The sequence below is a fragment of the Sus scrofa genome, chromosome 1 (genome assembly GCF_054392235.1).
Source record: "Sus scrofa isolate SSC_HxYL_T2T_F1_AM1 chromosome 1, Sscrofa_HxYL_maternal_Yorkshire_Landrace_v2.0, whole genome shotgun sequence".
Lineage (NCBI taxonomy): Eukaryota > Metazoa > Chordata > Mammalia > Artiodactyla > Suidae > Sus > Sus scrofa.
The window spans coordinates 58,328,356-58,354,821 of NC_139383.1; the positions used below are offsets into that span (position 1 = coordinate 58,328,356).

At 42.2% G+C, this 26,466-nt stretch overlaps 2 protein-coding genes across 2 annotated transcripts in view; one reads left to right on the plus strand and one right to left on the minus strand.

The window, feature by feature from the left end:
- LOC102157779 (uncharacterized) overlaps positions 1 to 26,466 on the plus strand; it is a 169,766-nt gene that overhangs the window by 28,816 nt on the left and 114,484 nt on the right. The gene's annotated exons all lie outside the window — the stretch shown is intronic.
- LOC146406109 (uncharacterized) lies at positions 16,042 to 25,455 on the minus strand. The gene is made up of 3 exons (XM_084960362.1): positions 25,290 to 25,455; positions 18,218 to 18,296; positions 16,042 to 17,322 (listed from the first exon to the last, which is right to left on the minus strand). The coding sequence occupies exons 1-3, from the start codon at positions 25,347 to 25,349 to the stop codon at positions 17,111 to 17,113; spliced, it is 351 nt and encodes a 116-aa protein (XP_084816488.1). The 5' UTR covers positions 25,350 to 25,455; the 3' UTR covers positions 16,042 to 17,110.

Consider the following 26,466-nt stretch of genomic DNA (forward strand, 5'->3'; position numbering starts at 1 on the left):
AGACTGGAGAAACATAATCTCTTTGGGGGAGAAAAAGTTATGCTTTGTCATCATTCCTTCTTCTGAACTAGGAATGCATAGAATTGATAGAAGTTTTGATAAATACAGCTTGACTAATTTAAAATTGATTTTAGAATCTCGCTGTTTCATCTTCATCCATTGAAAAGCAGGTTTGCTTATCCTGGTAGCCTTTTATGGTACTTGAATAGTGGTCTGACTACTTTTAAAAATGAATAATGGATTAAAAGTACACTTTGCAGCTTACATTAGTTACTTTTGTAATGCAAAATAGAAGCATGATAATGTACTATTCAGCATGCCTTAATATGATTTATACATACACTCCACAGCATAAGTAATTCATTACGCCCTTCACAGTGCATTTCCTGGGCACAGAAGCTCATGTTTACCAGTATTTCATCTCCTAATCAGGTTGTCTAATGGGGGGTGTCTGGGACCATGAGAGAGGATTCCATGCTCTGCTTGCCCCGGACTCACTCAGTGACTTCAGGCAATGCTCTTCTGAGCCCAGGGCTGGATACTTATGAAAGTGAGTGCATAGCACCTTATGGATCCAGCTCAGAAGAGGGGCCTGTGGACTAATTACTTTAGGACTGTAAACCGCTTTGAAGTCTGGAATTAAGCAGGCTTCATGGTATAATAATTATTCTGGGAATTATCCTGCTTTGGATATAATACTCCACAGTGGTCATTTAATAAGGCAACAGTTCGTTTCTGTACCTCTGGGAAGGAATTCTCTATTGCTTTGTAAACAGTACCTTGTCACAGAATGTGTTTTTGTTTCTAAAGTGTGGATTTACTGAACAACATAGGTGATGGCCTTCAAAGTCAGCTGCCTTTAAGGGCAGTTGTATTCTGTCTTTCAAATAAGCATGTTCAGGTTTCAAGGTTTTTTTTTTTTTTTTTTTTTTTTTGGCTGTGCCAAGGAATGCAGAAGTTCCTGGGCCAGGGATGGAAGCTGCACCACAGCAGCAACCCGAGCCACAGCAGTGACAACACCGGATCCTTTAACCACTAGGCCACTAGGGAACTCCAGCATGTACAGATTTGATTGAAGCCTGCCAATTGCAAGTGGAGGAGAGGTTCTAAGAAGTAGACCTGTCCCTAACGTTTGTGGGGCCTGAAGCAAGAGTACAAATGGAGACCCACATACCATATGTTTAAATATTTAGATGGTATAGATCAAGGTAACAGACTGTTAAATAAAACATGTTCTGTCCTCTTACCTTGACAAATATATCTTCATAATGACCTGGAAGTCCAGGTTTGAATTTTAGATTTCTCTGATGGTTCCAGAAAACTTACAAATCACATTTCTCCTTTTTTCCCCCCCATTACCTGATGTCAGCATGACAGTGACTAGTAACCTTCTCCATACCAGACTTTGAACACACACATCCTTGAGGTATGTTTTAAACTCTGTACCTATTTATAATATATGAATCATGTTTCTTCTCATAATACTATTGACTGTCTCTGTGAAAATGGGAACCACTGGAATAACTGAAACCTCTAAAATAGGGATATTTGTGCCTGTAATAAGTGCTTTGACACAGTGTGATTCCTTTGGCAATCTAGATTTTGACCTGGTCTATTTAAACTCTGCTGGGAACATAATTTTCACATCAAACTTCCACTGTAAATTGTATTATAAGTAAAATATGTAGGTTCTGCCTCCACATTAATTTTTTTGCCTGGCACATAAATCGTTGTTTAAGATTCAAAGGAATCTTATTGGTCAAATACATCTAATAATGGGGATGATATAATAGAAAAATTTATATCCATAGAGAATGCACCTTAAGCAGTTTTATTTTATAGCCGATATTTTTATTTTTGCTTGGGTGTACGATTCTTGTTTGTCAAGACTCCACTTTCTTTGTTAAAATGTAAAATGCATATTGGGCAAACGCTCCAGGGCAATTTGCATAAAAAGTGATGACAAAGAGCAATTAGTACTTCATTATTATGCAGTGAAATGCTACTTTGCTCGAAAGTGACTGTAGTTTCTCCCCCCCACCACCCCCTTATAAATCTGGTACAGCATTGTTCTAAAAATAGTACTTAAGAAACCTCTGTTTGTAAATCAGGGTCTTTGACTTTCCACTAGAAATCCGGGGAGAAAAATGCAAGCACTAAATAAAGTTATTACCCCAGATCTTTATAATGAAAAGCAAGCACCAGAATTCTCTTAGATAAGACAGGTCAGAAGATTTTTAATGTCTCATCAAATTGGATCCATATCTTATTTTACCCCTTGGGATCAGCTTTCAAAGCAGACTCAGATCATACATTGATAGCAACAGTCGCCTCCCCCCAGCACACACTCAGAAACAGGGTCATGCCACACACGGCTACACTGCAGAGAACAAACAGTCCCTAGGTATCTCTAGTTAGGAAGGCTTGATTTTTGAGTACAGATTTCATTACCATGAAATTCCTTCAGGGCGAAAAAGAATTGCATCAAAGAAGCAGTGTGGGGAGGCAGACTTTGTAAATATTCACCCCATCACCTGTGTTACCAGGCTCTGCCTGTCCTTAATTTGCCAGGAAATGCTTTTTTTGTTGTTGTTAAAAAAAAAAAAATTTCTTGTGGAGCTGACATATTATCTAAAACTGTGTAAATCCAAATGTGCCAGCAGTGTGTGTGTGTGTGTGTGCATGCGTGTGTGCGTGGTGACCAAGTAATTGGATACTGGCAGGATGAGAAAGAAACATGGGGACTACCAAACCTTCAGAAAATGACCTCAGGAGGCTGGAGATGGACATGGATTTCAGTAAATTTTTTTGGAAGCCCCAAAGCAGACTTGGGGAGGAGTTGGAAGAAGGGGTGGAGGTGGGAGCTCAGTAAACACAGTCTTGTATTTGGTTCTTTCCCTCCTGGTCCTCAGTGGGCCAGACTGGATCCATGCAATCCCTCAAACCATACCCTTGGTCTGCAGGGCTCCTAGATGGCTGACCCAACCTGCTTTACTTGTATCCTAAGGGTCTCTTTACTCTGGGAAGCTGGGATTAGCCTCATCATCTGCAGTTTAGGCTCAGCAGCTCAGGGCTGTAGGGCCTGTCTCAGAGAGGAAAGGGACGTGGGGAGGCCCTTAAGCACACTGCTTCAAGCACAAGTAACTTGTGCAGTTGGATGTCCTTCCCCCAGATTTTGTTTATTTTCTTCTTTGTTCCTCTTCTTAGACCACCAGTGAAAATCCCATGAAGTCACATAGCTCATACCATTTCAAAGGTGTACTGTCCAACCTGGAGATAACTTGTGATCATTCTACATTCCATCACAGATTTATTATTCATACGATTTTCCATTAATTTTTAATGTTTCCAAGTTCCTAGTTATTTAACATATAAAGCAATTGGCCAGACATCTTCATATAGCTATGAAAAGTGGCTCTAAAGTCCCTTTGCCTAGCATCTCCATCTATTAACTAGCTGATGAGACAGTACTGCTCTCAGCCATGGTCAGGACCCCTGCCTTGGGTTCCCATACAGCACAGATCCCCATGAGTTGGATGGTTTTCCGTGAAAGAAGTCCCCAGCCTGCAATGCGATTTGGATGAGGTGTCCAAGCCAGAACCCATTTCTCTCCTTCAGGGCACTCTCCCACTCTCTATCCAGCCTATGAGGTTGACCAGATATCCAGAAGAGCTCTAGAACTCACACCCATGGGATCATCCCAGACAATGCCAGACCTATAGAATCAGGCCTAATGCAGGAGATCAGCCTGGGCAGATAGGTTCCCACTGACACTGGCCTGCAAGTTATTTCTTTTGTAATACTGCATGACAATGGACCTGTAGAATGATGCTGAATTGCTGATTTCAGGAAATTCTCATTCATGAAGGATGAAAAAGACAAGAATTTTCACATTGGGCAATAAATAAGTACCCGCTGTTTCAAAATCTTCACCAGTAAATACCTTATATGGGTTCATTTTCTAATAAAATCATTTATATATACAAAACCCTGCAAAATACATTTGCCTATGGCTCACCCTTCCCAGGGATAGTAGCCCTGCCCTGGGGGAACCACTGTGGGTTCTTTTTTTTTTTTTTTTTCGGGCCACACCCAAAGCATATGGAGGTTTCCAGGCTAGGGGTCCAATTGGAGCTACAGCTGCCGGCCTACACCACAGCCACAGCAATGCCAGATGCCAGATCCAAGCCGAGTCTGCAACCTATACCGCAGCTTGTGGCAACACTGAATCCTTAACCCAATGAGTGTGGCTAGGGGTCGAACCGGCAACCTCATGGTTCCTAGTGGGATTTGTTTCTGCTGCGCCATGATGGGAACTCCCACTGTAGGTTCTTGAACAGAAGCTGATATAGACCAAGTATTTAGAAGGGAAGACACTGGAGGTGGAGAAGAGCAGGGAGAGAGCTATGGCATCCACAGGGCTAAGAGCAGCCAAGATGGTAACACAAAAGCACCTGGATTAGAATCACTGGGTCTGGGCTTCTCCTGGCTCTGCCACTTCCCAACTCTATGTCCTTGATTTTGGTCTCTCAGTCACTCTCTACCTCAGTTTCCTCATCTATAGAATGGGAGCCTGCAATAGAATTGTCTTATGTAGTGTCCCCATACCTGACTTTTTGGCAGAAGAGGCAGAGAAGCTGCTGGGGGGGCGGGAAGCTACTTTGAGCCATACCTTCCCTACCCAAGTTTCAGATTCAGGAAATCTGGGGGCCGAGGGGGATGGAGACTTGGGATTTGCTCTTTTTTTTTTTTTTTTTGCTTTTTAGAACCATACCTGAGGCATATGGAAGTTCCCAGGCTAGGGGTCAAATTGGAGCTGTAGCTGCAGACCTATGCCACAGTCACAGCAACACCAGATCTGAGCCATCTGCATCCTACACTGCAGGTCATGGCAATGCCGGATCCTTAGCCCACTGAGCAAGGTCGGGGATGGAAGCTCCATTTTCATGGATATTAGTCAGGTTGGTAACCTGCTGAGCCACACTGGCAACTCCAGGATCTGCATTTTTTTTTTTTTTTTTTAAGCTCCCAGCAGATTGTGGCACTCAGCCAGGATTGGTCTTCATTTCTCTTGGGAGTCTCCTGGCTCTTAAGGTTCAGGATACTAATGTCCCAGACTTTAATAGTTGAGGCTTTGAGGGCATTGATGTGATGCTAGTGGAGTCTCATCAGGAAAGAAATGAAGAAATATTTTCATGCAATGCTGACGCTGGTCAAAGTGATAGCTAGTGTGTGTAGTGAGGGGCCAGGTATTGTTCTGAGTGCTCCATGAACATGGCCTTGGTCAGCCCTCATGTCAGTCCTTTATTATTCATGTTCTCCAGATGTCCTAACAGAAGTCAAGAGAAGCAGAATAGCTGTCCAAGGTTAAAGGCTGGTATTATTGGCAAATTGGGTAGAGGAGCTGAAAAAGTGGGAAGGATTGAGGGTAAATCCTTGTTCTCAAGGCTGGCAGGCAGAGGACACAGTTGGGATGGATTTATGGTTTGTTTGTTTGCTTTGTTTTACTTGCTTGTTGGTGATGATGGTGAGAGCAGAATGCGTGTCTAATGAGCCGTGACAGTGAGTTACCGATTCACTGAGAGATGTGGGGCTACCCCCCTGAGAGCAGGTGAGAGCTGGGGCTGGAGGGTGTGGATTTAGGAATCATCAGAGATGAGAGGGGCAATTATGTGAGTGGGAAGTTAGTTGACTAACCTCCAGGATTGAGAGGGAAGAATTTCCGAAGAGAACCAGCTTGGGAGGGAGGGAGAGTTGGGTGGGCACAACTCCAACATCAACTCAGCAACTCAAATCCCCAGCCACTTTGGAAGAGCTGTTCTCTTATATAGTTTGGTCAGCAGCTCAGCTTCATATTTTCATCCACCAGAATGTTCAGATCAATACTCCCAGGCCTCATGATTTACCGAACTTGAATTTCTCTAACTGCTCCATTAACTCCTTGGAAAGGTTTCTCCTCTGTTAGCACTGGATCATGATTTTCCATAAAATTTGCCCTTGAGCAAGCACTTCTCTCATCATTCTCACTAGGGAAATTGTCTTACTTCTTTCCCTCTACCGTCTCCATCCGTCCTCACTTCCTTAAGAGTGCTGTTTCATGAACCTGCGTTTTGCCTGCTAATTAGTGTTTTTGAATTAAACACATTGGAACCTGAGCTTGGAATCTGTTGGGGGCTTTTGCTCAGGCCAGTTTGTGAATTTCTGATCCTTTGTGTCTGTTCATAGTTCCCCAACATAGTTATTAAATCAGGACATTATTGTCCCTCGGTTTGCATGGTGGAGACACTTTGGTGCTGAAGAGCCTGGTGCTATGTCCCAATCTCCACGTGTCCAGTCCAGTATTCCTATCTGTGGTGTCGTTTCCATGTCTCCATATGTGGTGGGCACACAGGGCACCAGACAGCCCATAATAAAAGGTGAATTCACTCCCAATGCACCCCTTTGTTCCCGGGAATATTTTGTTCCTCTGATCCTCAGCTTCAGCATCATGAGAAAGCATTTGTCAAGCCCCTAGTTGCCAGAGTGTTGCACTTAGGGCTCCATAGTTCACGGGTAGGCATCATGGGTGTGATGGAGCCAGGCTCGGGGTTACGGAGCACATTACCATGGCCCTAGCCCTCGTCCACTGAGTCCTGCAACTTGATAGGAAAAACGCTATCTTTCTAGATATCCCCAGTGACGCTGAGTTACCTGAGAGAGGGCGGGATGGGGCTGGAAGCAGCAGTACATGCAGCAGTGGTGATGGTTTAGACAGACAACCCCCGTGCCAGAAAAGAGGAGGGGAGGGGAGCAGCCTATTTTATTCTCAGGAAGTCTGAAACGGATGCTCCTGAGAGGAAGCTCCAGTGTCAACAAGTGGCACCCTTTTCAGCAGTTTGCCAGGCTGGGGGACAGCTGTGGAAGCCCCTGCAAGTCACAGTAAAAGAATAAGTGTCCACAAAGAGTTCTCGCCTGTTAGAGGCAGTAATCCAGCTTGGGGTGAAACAAACACATAAAAAAGGGCATAACACGTGATCACATACAAGACACGGACAGAATACACAGGGGTGAAACACTGTGTGCGTGTGTGTTTTACAAAAGCCCCATACTTGGCAGAGTATTGTAAGCATAAATGGGTTAATTCCTAAAGTGTTTAGGGCCGTGCCTGGCCCTTAGTGAGTGCTATATACATGAGCCTGTTGAATGAATGAATGAATAGGTAAATATAGACTCAAGTTTAATTTAGGAAAACTGGGAAAATACCAAGGTAAGTGGATTTCACCTCCTTCCTCTGCCAGATTGACTGGGGCAGTCCTGGAGCAGCAGTTCAGGGTTGGAGAAGGGTCAGTGCACAAAATGTTCCTGAAAGGCTGGCTTAGACCAGCCTGATGGAGGAACGGAATTCAGCTCCAGGTACATGCCCCCTGCTGTGCGGCAGACGGACACACAGTGATACTTTTAGGACAGTTCTTGGGGATGGAGGGAGTGGGGAGATGAGCATTGTGTTTGCTTTGCTCCAGGCCCTGGGAACTTAACTTTAAAGGCAGGGACCACTAGGTCCAGGTATGTATAGGTAACAATACCTTGAAAGGATGTTTCAGGTAGAAAATTTATGAAGTCCAAAGAATTGGTTGAAAAAGCTTGAACTTGCTCTTTGTCCTGAGATTGCACAAAGCTGTGGATTTTGATGTCTTTCCTCACACAGGAACTGCTGGAAGCCTCTCTGGTCCATTACTCAGATGTAGGTGTCATTCTTGTCCTGGGCCTGTCTGCCTGTTTTTGTGGACATTGGCTTCTTGGCCACCCACCCTCATCGCTGCCTGAGAATTCTTGGTCTTTGCTGGCCAATGGTGAGCCCTGGTGCAGGATGCTTTGGCTCTCTGAATCCCTAACCTGAGCCCTCTTAGTAGGTGGTTTCTCGGGGTATATACTCTTTCCCATACTGCGGCCACAGGAGGGCAGTTTTAACACCCCTAGAAGACCCTTAGATCAGATTTCTCGATGGGCAGCCCTGAAATCCTTTCTGTATAGTGTTAGGTAGTACCGCCCCCAGGCAACAAGACTTTGGAGAATTACCACTGACTGTGCACTGGCCAAGGACAGATGACTTCCTGAACCTGGAACTCTCCTTTTCTGGGTGAAAGCACCACTGGGGTTCAAAGGGATTCCTGATGTCCAATTCCAGTCACCGAGGGAATCTTGACAAGGTCATCCTTATCTGGGACCACACCATCAGTAGAGGCTGTTCAGCCACGTGGCAGCCACTCCACAAACATCTGCCAGATTCATTGACTGGATTGTCTTTGCCTGCAGATACACTGGAGTCTGGGAAAGGAAGAAGGTGTGTGTGTGTGTGTGTGTGCGTGCGTGCGTGCATGTGCGTGTGCGTGTGTGTGTGTGTGTGTGTGTGTGGTGTTACCACAGGAAGAGCTGCTGCACGGATTTTCTAATTCCTTCTTTGTGCCTTGTTGGATACTAGAACCCTCCTCTCTGCTATTTTCAATCCAGACGTCTACCTTTTCTGGCTTAAAATTGACCTTTCTAAAGCTTTCCCTGACTACAACATGCTGTGATGACTTTTGCATTATTTTTGTAATCTTAAAATTTGGTTAATGCCTCTTTCAGTATTTTTATCTCCTATGTATTTTATAGTACGATGTTTAGCACACAATACACATGTAAATAGTGCCTGTGACTTAACTAGTGATGTACCCCATACATCTGATGGAGCCAATGAGCTATCAGATGGAATAAGTATTTTTGGGAAGCAAGCCATTATCCAAGGAATGATGCAAAATAGGAAAGACCAGCTCTGTCAGTTCTCTTTGGTTGCAGATGTGTAGGAAGTGGTCTATGAATACTGCATTTGCCTAGAAATACCTATCAGTAAGGAAGTCTCAATGATTTTGTAGAAAAATACTGTGGCATCTGCTAAATCCTTTCCTTGGAATTGCCTCTTGGTCTCTAACGTGGAATATCAATCTCTTTGGAGCTTTCAGTTACTAGAGGGGAAGCTTCATGCCAGGGCCTAAAGGCATTTGCTAATAATGCTTGCTTGAGAATAAATATGCGATAAGAAAATATGCTGGGAAATCCATTATCTGCCTTCATGAAGGGCTAGTTTTTGTGGACTCTTCAGAGGAGTCGTGCTCCGAGGGCAGGACATGTGTCTTAATCCCCAGCACCAGCCCAGCGCCTTCTTTGAAGGCGGCACTCAGACATTTATGGTAAATGAATGGATATTTTAATTAGCTTGGATATCATCATTTTGGTGCCTGTGAGCATGTTATAGAACATGATCTCATTTATAATAGGGAATGATTAAGCCACAATGAATTTGTGCTGTTATTTAAAAATATCACAATTTAGCTGTGTAACTGGTAACAATTTTGAATTTGTGCTGTTGGGGTGTTTGGTAAAAATGGTATAGAAATACTATTACTACTATCATATGTATGTATTACTAGTAATAATTAGTATGTATATATATGCATACACACACATACACTCACACAGATATATCACATATGCTAGGCATTGTTTTTAACAGAATTAATTCTAACAGTAACCCTGTGAATAAATACTCTCATTTTTCACCTGAGGAAGCCGAGGCAGAGAGAAATTGTGACTTTCCAGAGCTCAGTAGCAGAGGTGAGATTTGAAAGCCAGGCAGTCTAGCTGAAGAAGCCATGCTATTAACCAGTAATTCATACAGCCTCACACGCTGTTCAGAATCTATCCATACCAACAAGTACAGGCAGGGATGGGTTTCATACTCAGGTAAAACACACAAATGGTTAATTCTTTTTTATATTATTTATTTATTTTATTTTACTGCTTTTTAGGGCTGTATCTGGGGCACATGGAACTTCCCAGGCTCGGTGTCAAATCAGAGCTGCAACTGCCAGCCTATGCCACAGCTCATAGCAACGCTGGATTCTCAACCCCCAGAGCAAGGGCAGGGATCTAACTCACATTCTCATGGATACTAGTCAGGTTCATTACCCCTAGCCACAATGGTTACTCCATAAATGGTTAATTCTTTTGTAAGTGAGCTACATGAACAATATGAAGGTGATGAGTTAGAAAGGACAAGGGAGGCCCAAGTCACTCAAAAAAAAAAAAAAAAAAAAAAAAACAAACAAAACAACTCAAGAACATCAAAAAGAAAAAGGAACAATGGCTGTTTATAATCTGCCAAACCATTAATGTGGGACAACGCACATTCTTTTCCTGGTTGAAGATAAAAAACCCTAGCAAATGGACAAAGAAGAATTGAGCATCCAGGAAAAGCTTAAATGGTGATCCTCTTAGGAGATAATAACCCGGACCATTGTCCATTATAGGTGAACGAAAATCGTAGAATACGATCTTTGAATTAACCAGGAAGTTAATTCATCTCCTTGAACTGATAAATTTCTGAGTTAAGGTAATCAGCAAGACAGGACAAAGAGGCCATTAGAGCTGCCACTTTAGAATTTCATTAGGTGAGAGAGAATGCCTTTCCTCAGAACTTACAAGAAAAATAGAGTTTTGATAAGAATCAAGGGTGGCTTTTTTGGGGCAACATTTTTCAGTAAGTTTTATTAAAATGTTGCCAGTAATAAATACCCACAAAAGTTTAAGAAAGCTTGGAAGGACTTCCTCCTACATAGTATGTAGCTCCGTTTTAGCATGTCCTACCATTTAATCGGGGAATTGCAAGTGTTTCAGGTGTCATTTTTTTTCTTTTAAATTATAGTTGATTTACAATGTTGTGCCAATTTCTGCTGTACAGCAAAATGACCCAGTCATACATATATGCATACACATTTCTTTTCTTACATTATTTTCCACTACGGTTTATCCCAGGAGATTGGATATAGTTCCCTGTGCTGTAGAGTCAGACCTCGTGGCTTATCTGCTCTAAATGTAATAATTTGCAGGTCTATTAACCTCAAACTCCCAGTCCCTACCCTTGGCAACCACAAGTCTGCTCTCTATGTTGGTGAGTCTGTTTCTGTTTCGAAGAGAGGTTCATTTGTGCCATGTTTTAGATTCTACACACAAGTGATGTGATACGGCATTTGTCTTTCTCCTTCTGACTTCACTTAGTATGAGAATCTCTAGTTGCATCCTCAGATGTCATTTTTAATCTTTTAATTCTCCAAGTTGTTTCTTTTTTCTTTCTTTTTTTTTTTTTTTTTTTTTTTTTTTGTCTTTTTGCTATTTCTTCGGCCGCTCCTGCGGCACATGGAGGTTCCCAGGCTAGGGGTCAAATCGGAGCTGTAGCCACCGGCCTACACCAGAGCCACAGCAACGCGGGATCTGAGCCGTGTCTGCGACCTACACCACAGCTCACAGCAACGCCGGATCGTTAACCCACTGAGCAAGGGCGGGGACCGAACCCGCAACCTTATGGTTCCTAGTCGGATTCGTTAACCACTGCGCCACGACGGGAACTCCCTCCAAGTTGTTTCTAATAATACCTTTAAATTTCAGCCTAATGGCCATATGCTTTTTGAAATAATGGTACTGTCCACTCTTAGGTGTATGTACTAAAGGAGATGTCAGACTTGAAAAGCAAAAATAATCCTTTCAGCTGGGCTAAGGTCAAGACCACCCTCTGGAAGTGAGATAACAAGAGATGGGGGTCCCCGATTTAAGGGGCCAGCGTTGTGTGTGTTTTTGGCTTGGGGTACAAGCACAGGGTAGTGTCTGGAGCTTTCTTGCATCCTGCTGCAGATCCTCCTGTTAGTCCTGTGAGTCACATTCCAGTTAGTTTGAGGTTATGTTCCTGCCCCTCTGGTGTGTCCTAGGACACACAAGAGTACTGCTGTGAAGTTCTCCTTGTCTTTAGGGAGTAACTAACTCCTTATTAGTTACTATGTCACTGGCACATGAAAACACACAACAGTGGCTCCGGCCCCTTGTGATGGATGCTTCCTTGTGTCCAGACCCTTGCTGCCCCTGCTCCAAGCTCATCCCCAGCTTATGGCTGGGTAGCCTCCCCCGCCACCAGCAGAAATTGCCCTCAGATGAGGTCTTACCCTTTTCTGGGGGGCAGCCTGTACTCGATGACTGACAGGTGGGGGTACAAAGTCCTGCCTCTTGGTTTCCCTTGGGACAAGTCTGCAGGGTCATCCCAGCTTAAGAGTGTCCTTGGAATCAGGTGAGGCTTTTGTTGTGATGGAATCAAGTCCATCTCCTCCCACCAGGTCAGGCTTCCTTTACTCTCCCACAGGTGTGGTTCCCCAAAGGTCTCCCCAGTAGACTCCCTGCACCCCAGTCTGTTTCTGGGGGACCTGATCCATAGCTCTTGGCCTTATATTCTTGATGCTGGAGGATGGAGATCCACTTTGGAGCATGATTCGTAAAAACTATGATTCATTCTTTGGATGAGGGTGACATTTTTCTTATCTGCTTAAACACGCCCTCATCTCTGCCCTCCTCAATTCCCTACACACATAAGGGAGAAGCAGTTTATATTTAATGAAAAGACTTCAAATATTAGAGAAATACTTGTGCATGCATGAGTTGCCACTACAGCCTGCTCACCAGCTTGTCCATTGGCTACTGTTTAATAGGAGAGCACAAGCCACCCCCGTATCCTCTACAGCTCAAAGTGTGGGATAGTTCTTTGTACATGACATTTATACCTTGAATGATCTACCTGAAGATAAATGGGCATCGATAATGAGAATCGTAATACTATTTGGAATTTATTTACAAAGCACTTTCTGTCCATTACATTGATTTATTCCTTGGCATCTCTGAGAAAGCTTGGACATGTAAGCCCCATTTTAGAGATAGAGGGTAACTTGCTGAAGACTCTGGAGTTTGAAATTTTTTCTGATAAGCCCCAGTTTCCATGATCAATCCACAGGCTCAAGCCCATCATTCAAAGAAAACACCAGAAGAGGCTCAGTGTTTCATGAAACGGCACATTCTGAAATCTCTGACACCGAGAGGAGGATGGAAGCTCAGGATCAAAGTACCTTGTTCAAAGAAGGGCAAGGTACTTGTTAAATAACTCCTGGCAACTGCTTAAGCGCTAGGTATTGTAATTGCAGAGAGCAGGAGCAGAACTAAAAATAGAGACGTGGATAGGGACAGGACCAAAGCCATCACTGTCACTCAAACTTGAATGTCATTTTTGACAGCATTTGAGCAATTTCTTCTTGGTTTTCCAGGCTAGGAATTAGTAGTCACGCTTTGCTGTGACAGTCCTAGGAGAAGGGAAGGGGCAGGATCCATTGGAGCCCTGCCCGGGAGCTGTGTAAAGAGCAGCGAGTGAGAATTATTATCAGCCTCTGCTGCCTTGTTTCTACCAAACTGCTTTTGAAGGCAAAAGCTGGCCAGCCATTCCAGCTAGCTCCAATTTCCTGAGATGTTAAAGGGAGATCTCACAGACAGGAAACCCAACCAGACCCTGCTGGATGAGAGACAGGACCTGAGAACCAGGAGGCCACCAGCAACTGAGCCTCTTTCTCCATCTCCAGGAGCTGCATAGTCTCTGTCTCAGAAGATCTCCTCTGCAGAGGAGACTTCTCATCTAAGCCAGCTTCCTCTGCACAGTCGCCCTGCTTACTCCATCTAACACAGATGCCCGTCTAGCTCTCCATGATGATCTGCAGGCTCCAGAAACCACCACTACCCACTGACCACAGTCTCTGTGTCTCTTCAAGCAAATTCTCATATGGAAGAGCCTAAGCTGCAGCCATGCAGATCCTTATCCTTAGCCCACTGTACCAGGCTAGGAATCAAACCTGCATCCCAATGCTCCCCAAACACTGCAGATCCTGTTGTGCCACAGCAGGAACTCCTAAGCCAACCTATTGGATCCCCAGGACTTTGCACAGTGCACTTAGCATCTATTGATGCTACACTAGGAAGTGGGGGGTTGCCTTCTGAACCCAGGCACAAGTCTTGATCAGGAGGCAGAGCTGTCAAAATGCCGCTCTAAGACTGATCAGTAGCCACGAGGGAGAGAGGCTTGGACCAATGTCAAGCACTGGCTTGGGGTGTGAACTTTCAAACTAGTGAGGATGTGGTAACTAAGAGGCAGAATTGAGGGGAATTTTGATTATTGGATAGAGAGAGACAGGCACCCAGGGAACCGGGCAGTTTTCACAATTTAAGCAGTTTGTTCCTCAAGAAATATTTGCTAGAGTGGTTGCTTTCCATTTTTTTTTAATAAACCAAGTATTTCATTTGTAATATTACCTGACTTTACCTTCCTCAACTGCTGCCGTAAATAGAACTCATCAACCACAAACTCTCCGGAAAATTGCCAACCTCAGCCAATAAACGGGACTCAACCACATGGAAAAAAGTGGGCAGTCATGACTCAGGCAAAGTGGCTCTGCTTTTCTGAATGGGAAAAACCTTCCATGTTTTGATCTTGACCAAGAATGGTACTGAATGTGATGCTGAGGCCTGTAAATAAACTTTTTTTTTAATGGTACTTCAGTGTTTCCTATTGCATAACTATATATGCTTTGACACAGCGACAAATGTCAGACTCTCATCCGATCAATATAAAAGCCATCTGACAACCTGTTTTTTAGGATCTTCTATTTCACTTTTTTTTTTTTGATAACCCTGCTACTTCAATAGTTTTTTATTTCAATTAATTTTATTTTTTATTTTTTATTTTTTTCATTTTTTTGTATTACTCAAATGAATTTATCACATCTGTAGTTGTATAATGATCATAACAATCTGATTTCACAGGATTTCCATCCCACAGCCCAAGCACATCCCCCACCCCCCAAAATGTCTCCTCCAGAGACCATAAGTTTTTCAATGTCTGTGAGTCAGCATCTGTTATGGAAAGAAGTTCCATCTGTCCTTTTTTCAGATTCCACATGTCAGTGAAAGCATTTGATGTTGGTGTCTCATTGTATGGCTGACTTCACTTAGCATGATAGTTTCTAGGTCCATCCATGTTGCTAAAAATGCTGGTATTTCATTCTTTTTGATGGCTGAGTAATATTCCATTGTGTATATGTACCACATCTTCTGGATCCACTCCTCTGTTGATGGACATTTAGGTTGTTTCCGTGTTTTGGCTATTGTAAATAGTGCTGCAGTGAACATTGGAGTACATATGTCTTTGCGAGTCGTGGTTTTCTCTGGATAGATGCCCAGGAATGGGATTGCTGGATCAAATGGTAGTTCTATGTTTAGTTTTCTGAGGAATCTCCATACTGCTTTCCACAGTGGTTGCACCAGTTTACAATCCCACCAACAGTGTACTAGGGTTCCTTTTTCTCCACACCCTCTCCAGCACTTATTGTTTGTAGACTTTTGGATGCTGGCCATTCTGGCTGGTGTAAGGTGGTACCTCATCGTGGTTTTGATTTGCATTTCTCTAATAATGAGTGACGCTGAACATCTTTTTTTTTTTTTTTTTTTTTTTTTTTTTTTTTTATTTTCCCACTGTACAGCAAGGGGGTCAGGTCATCCTTAGATGTATACATTGCAGTTACAGTTTTTTCCCCCACCCTTTCTTCTGTTGCGACATGAGTATCTAGACATAGTTCTCAATGCTATTCAGCAGGATCTCCTTATAAATCTATTCTAGGTTGTGTCTGATAAGCCCAAGCTCCCGATCCCTCCCACTCCCTCCCCCTCCCATCAGGCAACCACAAGTCTCTTCTCCAAGTCCATGATTTTCTTTTCTGAGGAGATGTTCATTTGTGCTGGATATTAGATTCCAGTTATAAGTGATATCATATGGTATTTGTCTTTGTCTTTCTGGCTCATTTCACTCAGTATGAGATTCTCTAGTTCCATCCATGTTGCTGCAAATGGCATTATGTCATCCTTTTTTATGGCTGAGTAGTATTCCATTGTGTTGAACATCTTTTCATGTGTTTCTCAGCCATCTGTATGTCCTTTTTGGAGAATTGTCTGTTTAGATCTTCCACCCATTTTTTGATGGGGTTGTTTGTTTTTTTGGTATGGAGCTGCAGAAGTTGTTTATAAATTTTGGAGATGAATCACTTGTCAGTCGATTCACTTGCAAAGATTTTCTCCCATTCTGTGGGTTGTCTTTTTGTGTTGTTTAGGGTTTCCTTTGCTGTGCAGAAACTTTGAAGTTTGAGTAGGTCCTATTTGTTTATTTTTCTTTTTATTGTCAATACTCTGAGAAGTGGATCTGAGAAGATGTTGCTGTCGTTTATGTCAGAGAGTATTTGGCCTATGTTTTCCTCTAGGAGTTTGATAGTGTCTGGTCTTATATCTAGGTCTTTAATCCATTTGGAGGTTATTTTTGTGTATGGTGTTAGGGAGTGTTCTAATATTTCAATTAATTTTAAATCTTTACACAAAATCCAAAACAAAGTATACGCTTCTGCAAAAACCTGAATTCCTATAGGTACAAAAATGGTTTTTTGCTCCTTTAGCTACAGTTTAGATGTGTTTTATTATCAAAGGGGCCCTGGTATCTCTTCACTACAAATGACGTTCAAGTAGTTGACCTGTTTAGTCCACTTACCACCTTTCATCACATAGTAGCAAAGTCTTCAGAGACTGGGAAAGAGAAAGGGATGTTTTGATAACAAGGAGAAAGGCCCTACACTGAGCCAGGTCAATGCTGACCTGCCTGGGTGCTGCAGTAAGAGGCTCTGGGCAGCTCATGGAAGCAGAAAGACAGAGAGAAGAGAGGCTGAGGGTGGTTGCAGCTGATACGATACTTTGGCTTTCATCAGCCTATGTGTTACATGCAAAAGGGAAATCCTAGCTGGGCTGTGTCAAACTAGATCAGTCAGCTGGAGATGGGTGATATTCTTCTCCAGAGCATCTCTCTGCATCCACTGATCTGTGTGGAAGTTTGGGGGCCTTACAGGAAAAACACTTGAACCTTGTCCATGTTGGGGAGATACAGATATATTCTTTCCACAAATATTTACTGAGTGCTTGCTGCAGTGTCAGACACAATGCAAAATCCTGGGGAATCAAGCTGTGAAGAGAAGAGCCCAGTCCTTCAGCAGCTTATAATCTTAGTGGAGGTGACCACAATAAAGACAATAATAAATAAACAAGATAAGTAATGATTATGACAACTACAGCCTTCTATCACATGTGGCTTTTCAAAAATTGTGATAAAATGGGCATAACACACAAGTTACTATCTTACCAGCTCTTAAGTGTACAATTCCGTGGCATTAAGTACATTCACAGTATTGTGCAACTCTCTCCACCATTCCATTTCCAGAACTTTTTCATCATCCCAAACGGAAACTCTGTATGCATTAAACAATAACTCTCCTCCTCCCTCCAGCGGCCAGTCATGCTCTTCCGTAAGGTCGAAACTAGCTCTTCCTCCCAATGACAGCACATCCCAGCATTTGCAATCTGGAAGTGAAAAAGTCATTACAAGGACATGCTTCAAATCTTTGCTCTTCAGAAACCTCATAACACTGCATTTTAAGAATTCTCTTTCCTGTTGTTCCTTTCGTGACTCAGCAGTTAACAAAGCCTACTAGTATCCATGAGGACGTGGGTTCCATCCCTGGCCTCGCTTAGTGGGTTAAGGATCCAGCGTTGTGTGAGCTGTGGTGTAGGTCGGCAGCTCAGCTCCGATTAGACCCCTTAGCCTGGGAACCTCCATATGCTGAGGGTGCGGCCCTAAAAAGACAAAAAAAAAAAAAAAATTCTTTCCCATTGCTCTCAGTTTCCTTCACATGCATGGCAATGGTTCCCTAAGAATCTCACCCTTTTTTTCTCCTCAAATTCCAGCCCTGTGAGCTCCATCCCAGGTTTGCTGTCTCTCTCCCTTGCCTATCACCTAAACCCTGCATTCTCCAGATCCACGTACCCTCTTAGGTTTTGAAAGATTTTGCCCTCTTTTCCTCATTACCTCTTCCAAAAGGAAGAGTCAGTCTCTATCAATGTTAGGGAGGGAAGCAAAAGTTACGAATACTTACACATTAATTATTTCCCCTCTTAACTACCCATCTTGACCCTCCTTTACTGCATGAGAATATTTTCCCCAGATATACTCTAAGCTATGTGCGAGCAGATTTGGGGTCTCTTCTTTCTTTGCTTGAAACACCTCGTTGTTAATACCACGGATTCCTCACCTTGGCATTCGGAATTCCCAATGAGTTGACCTTGGTCTGCCTTTTCAGTCCTACTCCCCTCCCTGCTACTGTCTTTCGTGCCATCAGGCCCCAGTGAATGGGACTGCTGGCTGTTTCCCACCCGGTCTCTGCATTGTCCTGTCTCCATTGTTCCCTCTTCCACTTACCCTCTTTACTCTCACACCTGTTCAATGTCTGTCCATCTCTCAAGTTCAAAGTCAAACATTCCGCGTTTCGTAGAAATAGCTGTTGTAAGGATTAAATAAAACAACCAGTGCAAAGAATTTAGCAGAGTGTCTGGCATGTGGCAAGCCCTAGATAAATAGCATATAATAAATACTTTGCCCCGTGCCATTATTATTTTGATGAACATCTCGTTTACGATTTATAAGCTTTTTGGTCTTACTCATTTTTGTATATTTTAGCCAGCTTCTATCAGTTTGGACTCATTTGGCAAACTAAAACTCAACACAACTAGCTTAAACAAAAAGCAGGAGTTCCTCTTGTGGCACAGTGGAAATAAATCCAGCTAGGAACCATGAGGTTTTGGGTTCAATCCCTGGCTCACTTGGTGGGTTAAGGATCTGGCATGGCCGTGAGCTGTGGTGTGGTCTCTGATGCGGCTCGGATCCTGCATTGCTGTGGCATAGGCTGGCAGCTGTAGTTCCAGTTCGACTCCTGGCCTAGGAACCTCTATATGCCATGGGTACGGCGCTAAAAAAGCAAAAAAACCAAAACCAAAAACCAAAAAAGCAGAGTTTACTGGGTCACATAAGTGAAAAGTCCAGGGATTGAGCTGACTTTTCCATTCTTTTTTTTTTTTTTTTCCCTTGGTTTTTTGGTTTTTGTTTTAAGTATAGTTGATTTGCAGTATTGTTAGTTTCAGTTGTACAGAGAAGTGATTCAGTTTCTTTCTTTTTCAGATTTTCCCTTATAGATAGGTTATTATAAAGTATTGAGTATAGTTTCCTGAACTATACAGTAGGTCCTTGTTAGTTATCTATTTTATATATGGTAGTGTATATATGTTAGTCCCAAACTCCTATTTTATCCACCCCCCCTTTCCTCTTGGCAACCATAAGTTTGTTTCCTTTTTTTTTTTTTTTTTTTTTTATCTTTTTGCCTTTTCTAGGGCCGCTCCTGCGACATATGGAGGTTCCCAGGCTAGGGGTCCAATTGGAGCTGCAGCTGCCGGCCTACGCCAGAGCCACAGCAACTCGGGATCCGAGCCGAGTCTGCAACCTACACCACAGCTCACAGCAACGCCAGATCCTTAACCCACTGAGCAAGGCCAGGGATCGAACCCGCAACCTCATGGTTCCTAGTCGGATTCATTAACCATTGAGCCACGGTAGGAACTCCCCATTTGTGTCAGTTTTTAAAGGACCCACGTATAATTGGTAACATATGATATTTGACTTTGTCTGGCTTACTTCACTTAGTATGAAAATCTCTAGGTCCATCCATGTTGCTTTAAATGGCATTATTTCATTCCTTTTTATGACTGAGTAATAGTCCACTATATATACACACCACATCTTCTTTACCCATTCATTTGTCAGTGGACATTTAGGGTGCTTCCACATCCTGGCTAGTGTAAATAGTGCGACAGTGAACATTGTGGTGCATGAATTATTTTGAATTATGGTTTTCTCTGGACATATGCCCGGGAGTGGGATTGCAAGATCACATGGTAACTCTATTTTTAGTTTCTTCAAGGAACCTCCATCCCGTTCTCCATATTGGCTGCACCATCATTGTAGGAGGGTTTCTTTTTCTCCACACCCTCTCCGGCATTTGTTATTTGTAGACTTTTTCATGATGGCCATTCTGACCCGTGTGAGGTGATGCTTCTCCCTGTTTCTCAACTCCGTGTGAGGTGATGCTTCTCCCTGTTTCTCAACTCCTCTATGTTCTGTAGTTCTCAAGCTCTTGAGGAGGTTAGATGGGGTACTAGCTCTAGCCTCCTGGGCTTGTGGGAGAAGCAAGGGTCTGCTGCACTAAACTCAAGCAAAACCCCTGGGCTCTCACTGCTTCTGACTGGGTCGTGTTCCCATTCCTGAACCAGTCACTCTTGATGGAGCTCCCAGAGGTTTTGACTGACAATGCCAATGTGTAAGTTCCAGCAGAAACATACTGACTGAGAAGGTGGATGCGTGGGGTCGGCCCACACACAAAAGCTGGAGGCGTACGAAAGGTGTGTGGCTGCAGTGCCTTACACAAAGGAGGTGCTCAGTAAATCACTAAAGAGTGAGTGGAATTGAGTTAGGGTTCTCTTTAGTGGTCTGAGGTGTACAAGGTTAACTGCTCACCAAATGATAGTTGAAAGGGGGAGGAAGCTAACATTTGTTGAGCACCTACTATTTACCAGGCTGGGAGATTTATATAGGTTGTCATTTGATTTAAACCAACAAAAATCTGTGCTACCAGTTGTCATCATGCCAGTTTTACAGATGAGGAAGCTGAGAATAAAGCAGTTGGTCATCTTTGGGGGGGTGGGCAGAGCTGGAATTCTAGCTCAGGTCTGCCTGGCACAGAGGTTGTGCTGGTTTCCAATAGTTCATGGCCCCCGCGTTCAGGATGGTTATTGATCTCTCTTCAGAAATCACTGGGGATGGAAACTGTATAATCTTTTTCTGCAGACTGCCTCCTGTTGTACAAAATCTGAGGGTCAAGAAACTCCTTGATCTTTGCATTGTTTTAGTGGATTGCATCTCACCTTTCCTGTCTTCTGAAGAAAATGGAAAACCACTGAACACCCTCTTTCAAAGAATCTTTATGGATTGGACGGTAGTAATTAAGTGGTCACTTAATATTTTCTTCCTTTATGTCAAAGAGTTCAGTCCCTTTAACCTTTCCTTGGAGAGCCTATTTTCAGATCCTTTGACATAAGATACATTTTTGCTGAAGGACCTTACTTGTTCATCCAGAAAACAACTTAAGGCAGCTCTCAGACCTAGAATTTCCCTCCAGAAGAAAATGCCTCTGCTGTGTTGACTATCTGCTTACCCTAAGCAGGACCTCTGGGCTGCTGCCAAACCCTTTCTGCTGCTGTGACCCCTGCCCTCCACATACACACAACAACACATACACCCAGCAGCAACACATACAAACAAGAACAGACACACACAAAAATGCCCACCCACCCTAACAACATACACACAAAACCAACACACACCCACACCAACAACATAAACAACAATGCACACACAACAGACACATAACAATACAGCATGATACAACACGCACAAACACACAATAACACACATATACACTGCCATACAGCCCAGGCCCATGCTGAGCCCAAGGTTTGCTTCTCAGTGGCAGCCGCTGGAATCACCTTCTCTGAACTCTTGACACGAGGGAGCTGCCTGGCTTCCGCCTCCTGATTGTAGCAGATGCGCGTCATTCTTGCTTTGAATCCTTGGCAATCTAATCACTTTATTTCTGTGCTCCCACAGTAGACAAGAGAGGAATGTGATTTGCCGTCTCTGAATTTTAAGAAATGAAGCAGAAACGAGAGCTGGTTTTCTGATAACTGTCCTCCATGCTTTGGACGGTAGAAGGATCTGGTTTCTGCTCTAATTGGCCTGTGACCTATAGGCCCTGATGTAGGCTCCTCTGGCTTCCTTTGAACATATCAAAGAAAATTTTAAAAGAAGAGGAAGAAAAAAAAAAAAAACTCTGGATACTGGATAACGGATGATTATGTGTGTATGTGTGCTTTTCTGTAGTCGTCAGAATTTCTGCAATAACATGAATTCCCTTGGAAATCAGGAAAAAATCAGTAGATGATAAAATTAATTCTAAATAGTTAAAAGAGTAAAACATGAGCCAAATCTTTATCAAGTAGATATAACCAAGGAGATGAATGGAAGTAATAATTAGACAAAATAGAGGTCCTCATAGAGCAATCCTTGGGATAAAGGATCCGTTTGGCATTTTATGTTGATAAAGGGCATTATGGTGAATGAAACTATCACAGTGATAAAAGTCATGAAAGCACAGCATGAAACATTAAAAAACAAAAACTGACAGAAAAGCAATTGTCACTAGGAGACCTAAATACTTATTTTGACAACCAAAAAAAGAGGACACCAAATACTGAAATACTGTAATTATTAAAGTTGATTTATAGGCAAATATTAAATTTCATTCCCTAACAGTAAAAACCGAGTCTTTTTAAAAAGTATTACTTGCAGCTCTGAGCAGAACAAATAATATTTGAGACCCTAAAGAAAACTTTGTCTTTTAGATAGAAAATATTACACAAGTTTAAATAAGAATGAAAAAAATCTAAACTGTCGACCACTTAGACATTTTAAAAATTCTTTATGAGGATTTCATTTAAAAAAAGAAAATAAAAACTGTAATTGCAAGCTTTTTAAAAAGTTACGAAAATTATATATAAGCATTCGTGGAATGTGGCCAGATCAGTACCAAGAAGTATGCTGAGGGGCTCAACTACTATCAGTATTAAGCCAGAAATAATGAAAATTTAAAACCTAAGCATACGATTTAAAAGAACAGAAATAGAAGAATAAAACAAATCCAAATAAGCAGAAATAGACAAGAAAGAAAACTACAGCAATTTACAAATCAGAAAATAATGTATAATTGATTAATTCAAGTGTTTTCATATTTTTAAAGGCTAACAAAATGGAAATACTTTTCATTATTTGAAACTTGGGAAAAAGGAAATACAAACAAATAGTATTAGAAATAGAACATGGATATGAACACATTGCAGAGAAGATTTAAATGGAATAAGATAATATTGTATGTTAATACATGTGAAAATATTGATAAATGGATGATTTTTCTGGGGGAAATTGCTAAAATTCATTAAATCAATTATATATATGAAAAAACCAAAAACCTTGAGAAGGAATTGACAAAGTTATCCCCCCCCAAAAAAAAGCTCCTTTCAAAAAGCTCTCCAGGTCCTGATGTTTTACCAAAGAACTCTTTTGAAGTTTTAAAAACATACATATGATTTCAGCCATTCAGGAACATAAGTAAAGTCTGAAATCTACCTAATTCTACCTAATTTTATTCATCCACTTACTAGTTGATGGACATTTAAAAAGAGAACCAGCAGTTTTACTCCTAGAATCTACCCAGAGAGATGAAACACACGTCCACGCAAAGACTTGTATGCAAATATTCATAATAGCCTCAAACTGGAAACAATCCAAATGTCCATCAACTGTTGAAGAGAAACCAAATTAGATACATCCACACTAAAGAATTCATCAATAAAAATGAATTAAATATTAAATGAAAACTGAAATAAATATATACTATCATAATATGCACTAAAACATGGATAAACCTCAAAGACATTATGCTAAGTGAAAAGAGTCAAATGCAAAATAGTAGACATAATTCCATTTCTATGAAATGTCCAGAAAAGACAAATTTATAGAGACAGAAAGCACATCAATGGTTGCCTGGGGATAGAAGTAGGAGTGAGGATTGACTACAGATGGGCTACATGGAATTTTGGGAGGTTTTAGGGACTGTTCCAAAATTAGTATGTCCTAAAACTGTTTTTAAATCGGTGATTGTTACACACTCTATAAATTTACTAAAAATTTCTGAATTGTACACTTAGAATGAGATTTTATGATATGTACATTATACCTCAATCAAGCTGTTCCAAATAGCTAGTTATCAAACAAATACACATTAGTATCAATAAGATGCCATTAACAGATAAAAACATCTCTCCAGTTGGAAAGATTAAAAAAATACATCAGTGTGGCAAAGATTCATTATAACATTATATTGTTATAATGCTCCTAGAAAACAAATTGAAAACAGATTCTAAGAATTTTCAAAATGTTAATAGGCTTTGACTCATTAGTTCCATTTGAGGAACAAAGATAAAGATGTGTGCTCTAAAGGGTTATGCATTACAGAATTCTTTGTGATAACTACAAATTAGAACAACCTAAGTGTCAACCTGAGGGAACTGGGCACATAAATCCTAGCACACCAAACAATGCAATTTATGTGGTTAATAAAAATCATATTTTCAAAGACTACTCAAGGACATGGAAGAATGCTCATGAAATAATCTCAAAAGGAAAAGAAAAGTAGGGTCTTTCACACATACTACTCAAAAGAAAAAGAAGTTATCCATTTATGATTGGTGGGGCCTAGGCTAAATGGTAACCTTTATTATCTGGGTGATTTGGGTAATGTCATTTTCTTCCCAATATTTTTGTTTTGTTTTATCTAAATTTTTGATGATGAGTATGCATTGCTTTATCATTTGCAAATCAGAAATTTTATTGAAAAACTGTACGTGTTCTAAAAAAATAGCAAAACATGAATAGAACAGAAATGAATATCTCTCTCCATCTGTACCAAATGCAGCTTTCAAATAAAAAGTAGGTCTGTATAGCAATCCCAATGAGCAATCTTGCACAGCCATCCATTGAGCTCCCATGGAGCAAAGCAGTTAATGGTGAACACATCCTCCTTTGCTTTCTGCCCATTTCAAGGGAGGTTTAGGGGCAACTGAGTCAACAATGTGTGTGGGGGGGAGGAGTGTGGGTGTGTGGGTGGAGTGTTTATTTCAGGAACTGGTGGATCTTTAGGGCTGGGAAGCACTTTCCCACCTTTGAGTGAGGGGCTTTTTTTTTGTTTTTTTTGTTTTTTGGTCTTTTTAGTGCCACACTTGTGGCATATCGAAATTCCCAGGCTGGGGTCAAATCAGAGCTGCAGCTGCCAGCCTACGCCACAGCCAAAGCAACTCAGGATCCAAGCCCCACCTTCGACCTACACCACAGCTCCTTAACCCACTGATCGAGGCCAGAAATCAAACTCGAAACCTCATCGATGCTAGTGGGGTTCGTTCCACTGAGTCACAACAGGAACTCCAAGTGAGGAGCTTTTTGATAATCTTGCCCCACAGTGGCCCACAGTTTGGCCTTCTGTCTTCAGTGGCGCTATCCTTTTGTAAACAACCAAAGAACTGAAGTTTCAAAACATGACGAATATGGAAGACAGACTCCTAACCAGCAGTCACCCATGTGGTGACTCCCAGGGCCATGAGTATTCAGAAGCCCTGGGCTCTGAAACATAAAAATCCTCCTTCTGGGTTCCTTTTACCTTTGAAAATCCAGTCTTCTGTGTAACTTAAGTGTGTGAGTTGAATCGGGCAGACAGATAGAAATCAGAGGGGCAAATAACACAGCCACAAGGAAGGGGAATGAGACGGCAACTCACCCAGGAAAAGCGGTGACGTGGGACAGTTTCAGAGCTAACGAGTGGGCTGTGCCGGGCCATCCTTCTCTGAAGTCACATTGTTAGCTGCTCCACAAACATTTTCCAACCTAACTTTTTAAATAATTAAACAAATGAAAAAGAAACCAGGTTCTCGTATAAAAGCTCCTGGGGCTTTGGTCTTTATTACTAATAAACTTATACCAGCCCCCACCACCTGCCTTGACAAAGTGTGGGAGAAGCTGGCTGGTAACGAGATTTTGCCGCCCTGATGAGTTGAGCTCATTAGGGAAGCCGCTCAGTCTGAAGACCCAGCCCAGCCAATCTGATTGCAGATTTTATTGAAATAATTTTATAAACAAGTCTTCAGACAGGGTTTCGTCCTGATGAATCCTCCAAGCTCATTACCACCCTCGGGAAGAAAGTTGAAGAGATAAAAATAAAAGTCTAGGATGAAAACAACACTTTCACCTTAGGCAAAACAGTCTCCCCAAGCTTCAGATTTCTCCATCTGTAAAACGAGGATAATGCTATTTCTCTCTCCAGCTCATCAGAAGAGCTAATGCTAAGTTCTGGAGAGTGTTCTTGGCAGTTGGGAAAGAAGGTAACAGATAGACCCGATGGTTTTTAAAAGCAGGAAGAACATACTGGTGATAAATTCATGCCTGATCTCTCTGAAGATGGGGGAACAGCAGTGTCCAGGAGAGGCATATGCATGGTGTGATAAATCAGCCCCATGTCCTGGAAGTTCACCTGGTTTGAATTAGAAAGCTGTTCTCCCTCCAGTATTTTCCTTGATATTAAAGAGTTTTCAGTCCAGTGACATTTCGCCATCAAATCATGAAATGTAATTGTTGCGGCTGCCACTCCAGAACCAGAGCAACCTTGGAAAGATGTTTGTGTCGGAAGGCACTCGGGGGAGCCAGCCGTCCCATATTCCCAGGGAATGGGAACCATTTCAATGCTGCTTGGCTCCTCCACCCCTCAGCAGCTGTCTAAGTCAAAAGGCAGGAGACTTTAAAATCCCTATTGACCATGAGGTACATTGGCTCAGCAGAGAGGGATGTGCCTGAATTTTAAGATAATTCCGTGGAGCCAAAGTCAAGAGTCTGCACAGAAGCATCACGTTTAAAAGTGCGAAAGAACTGGATGGGGCTCAGGGATGATTGACAGGTCCCTT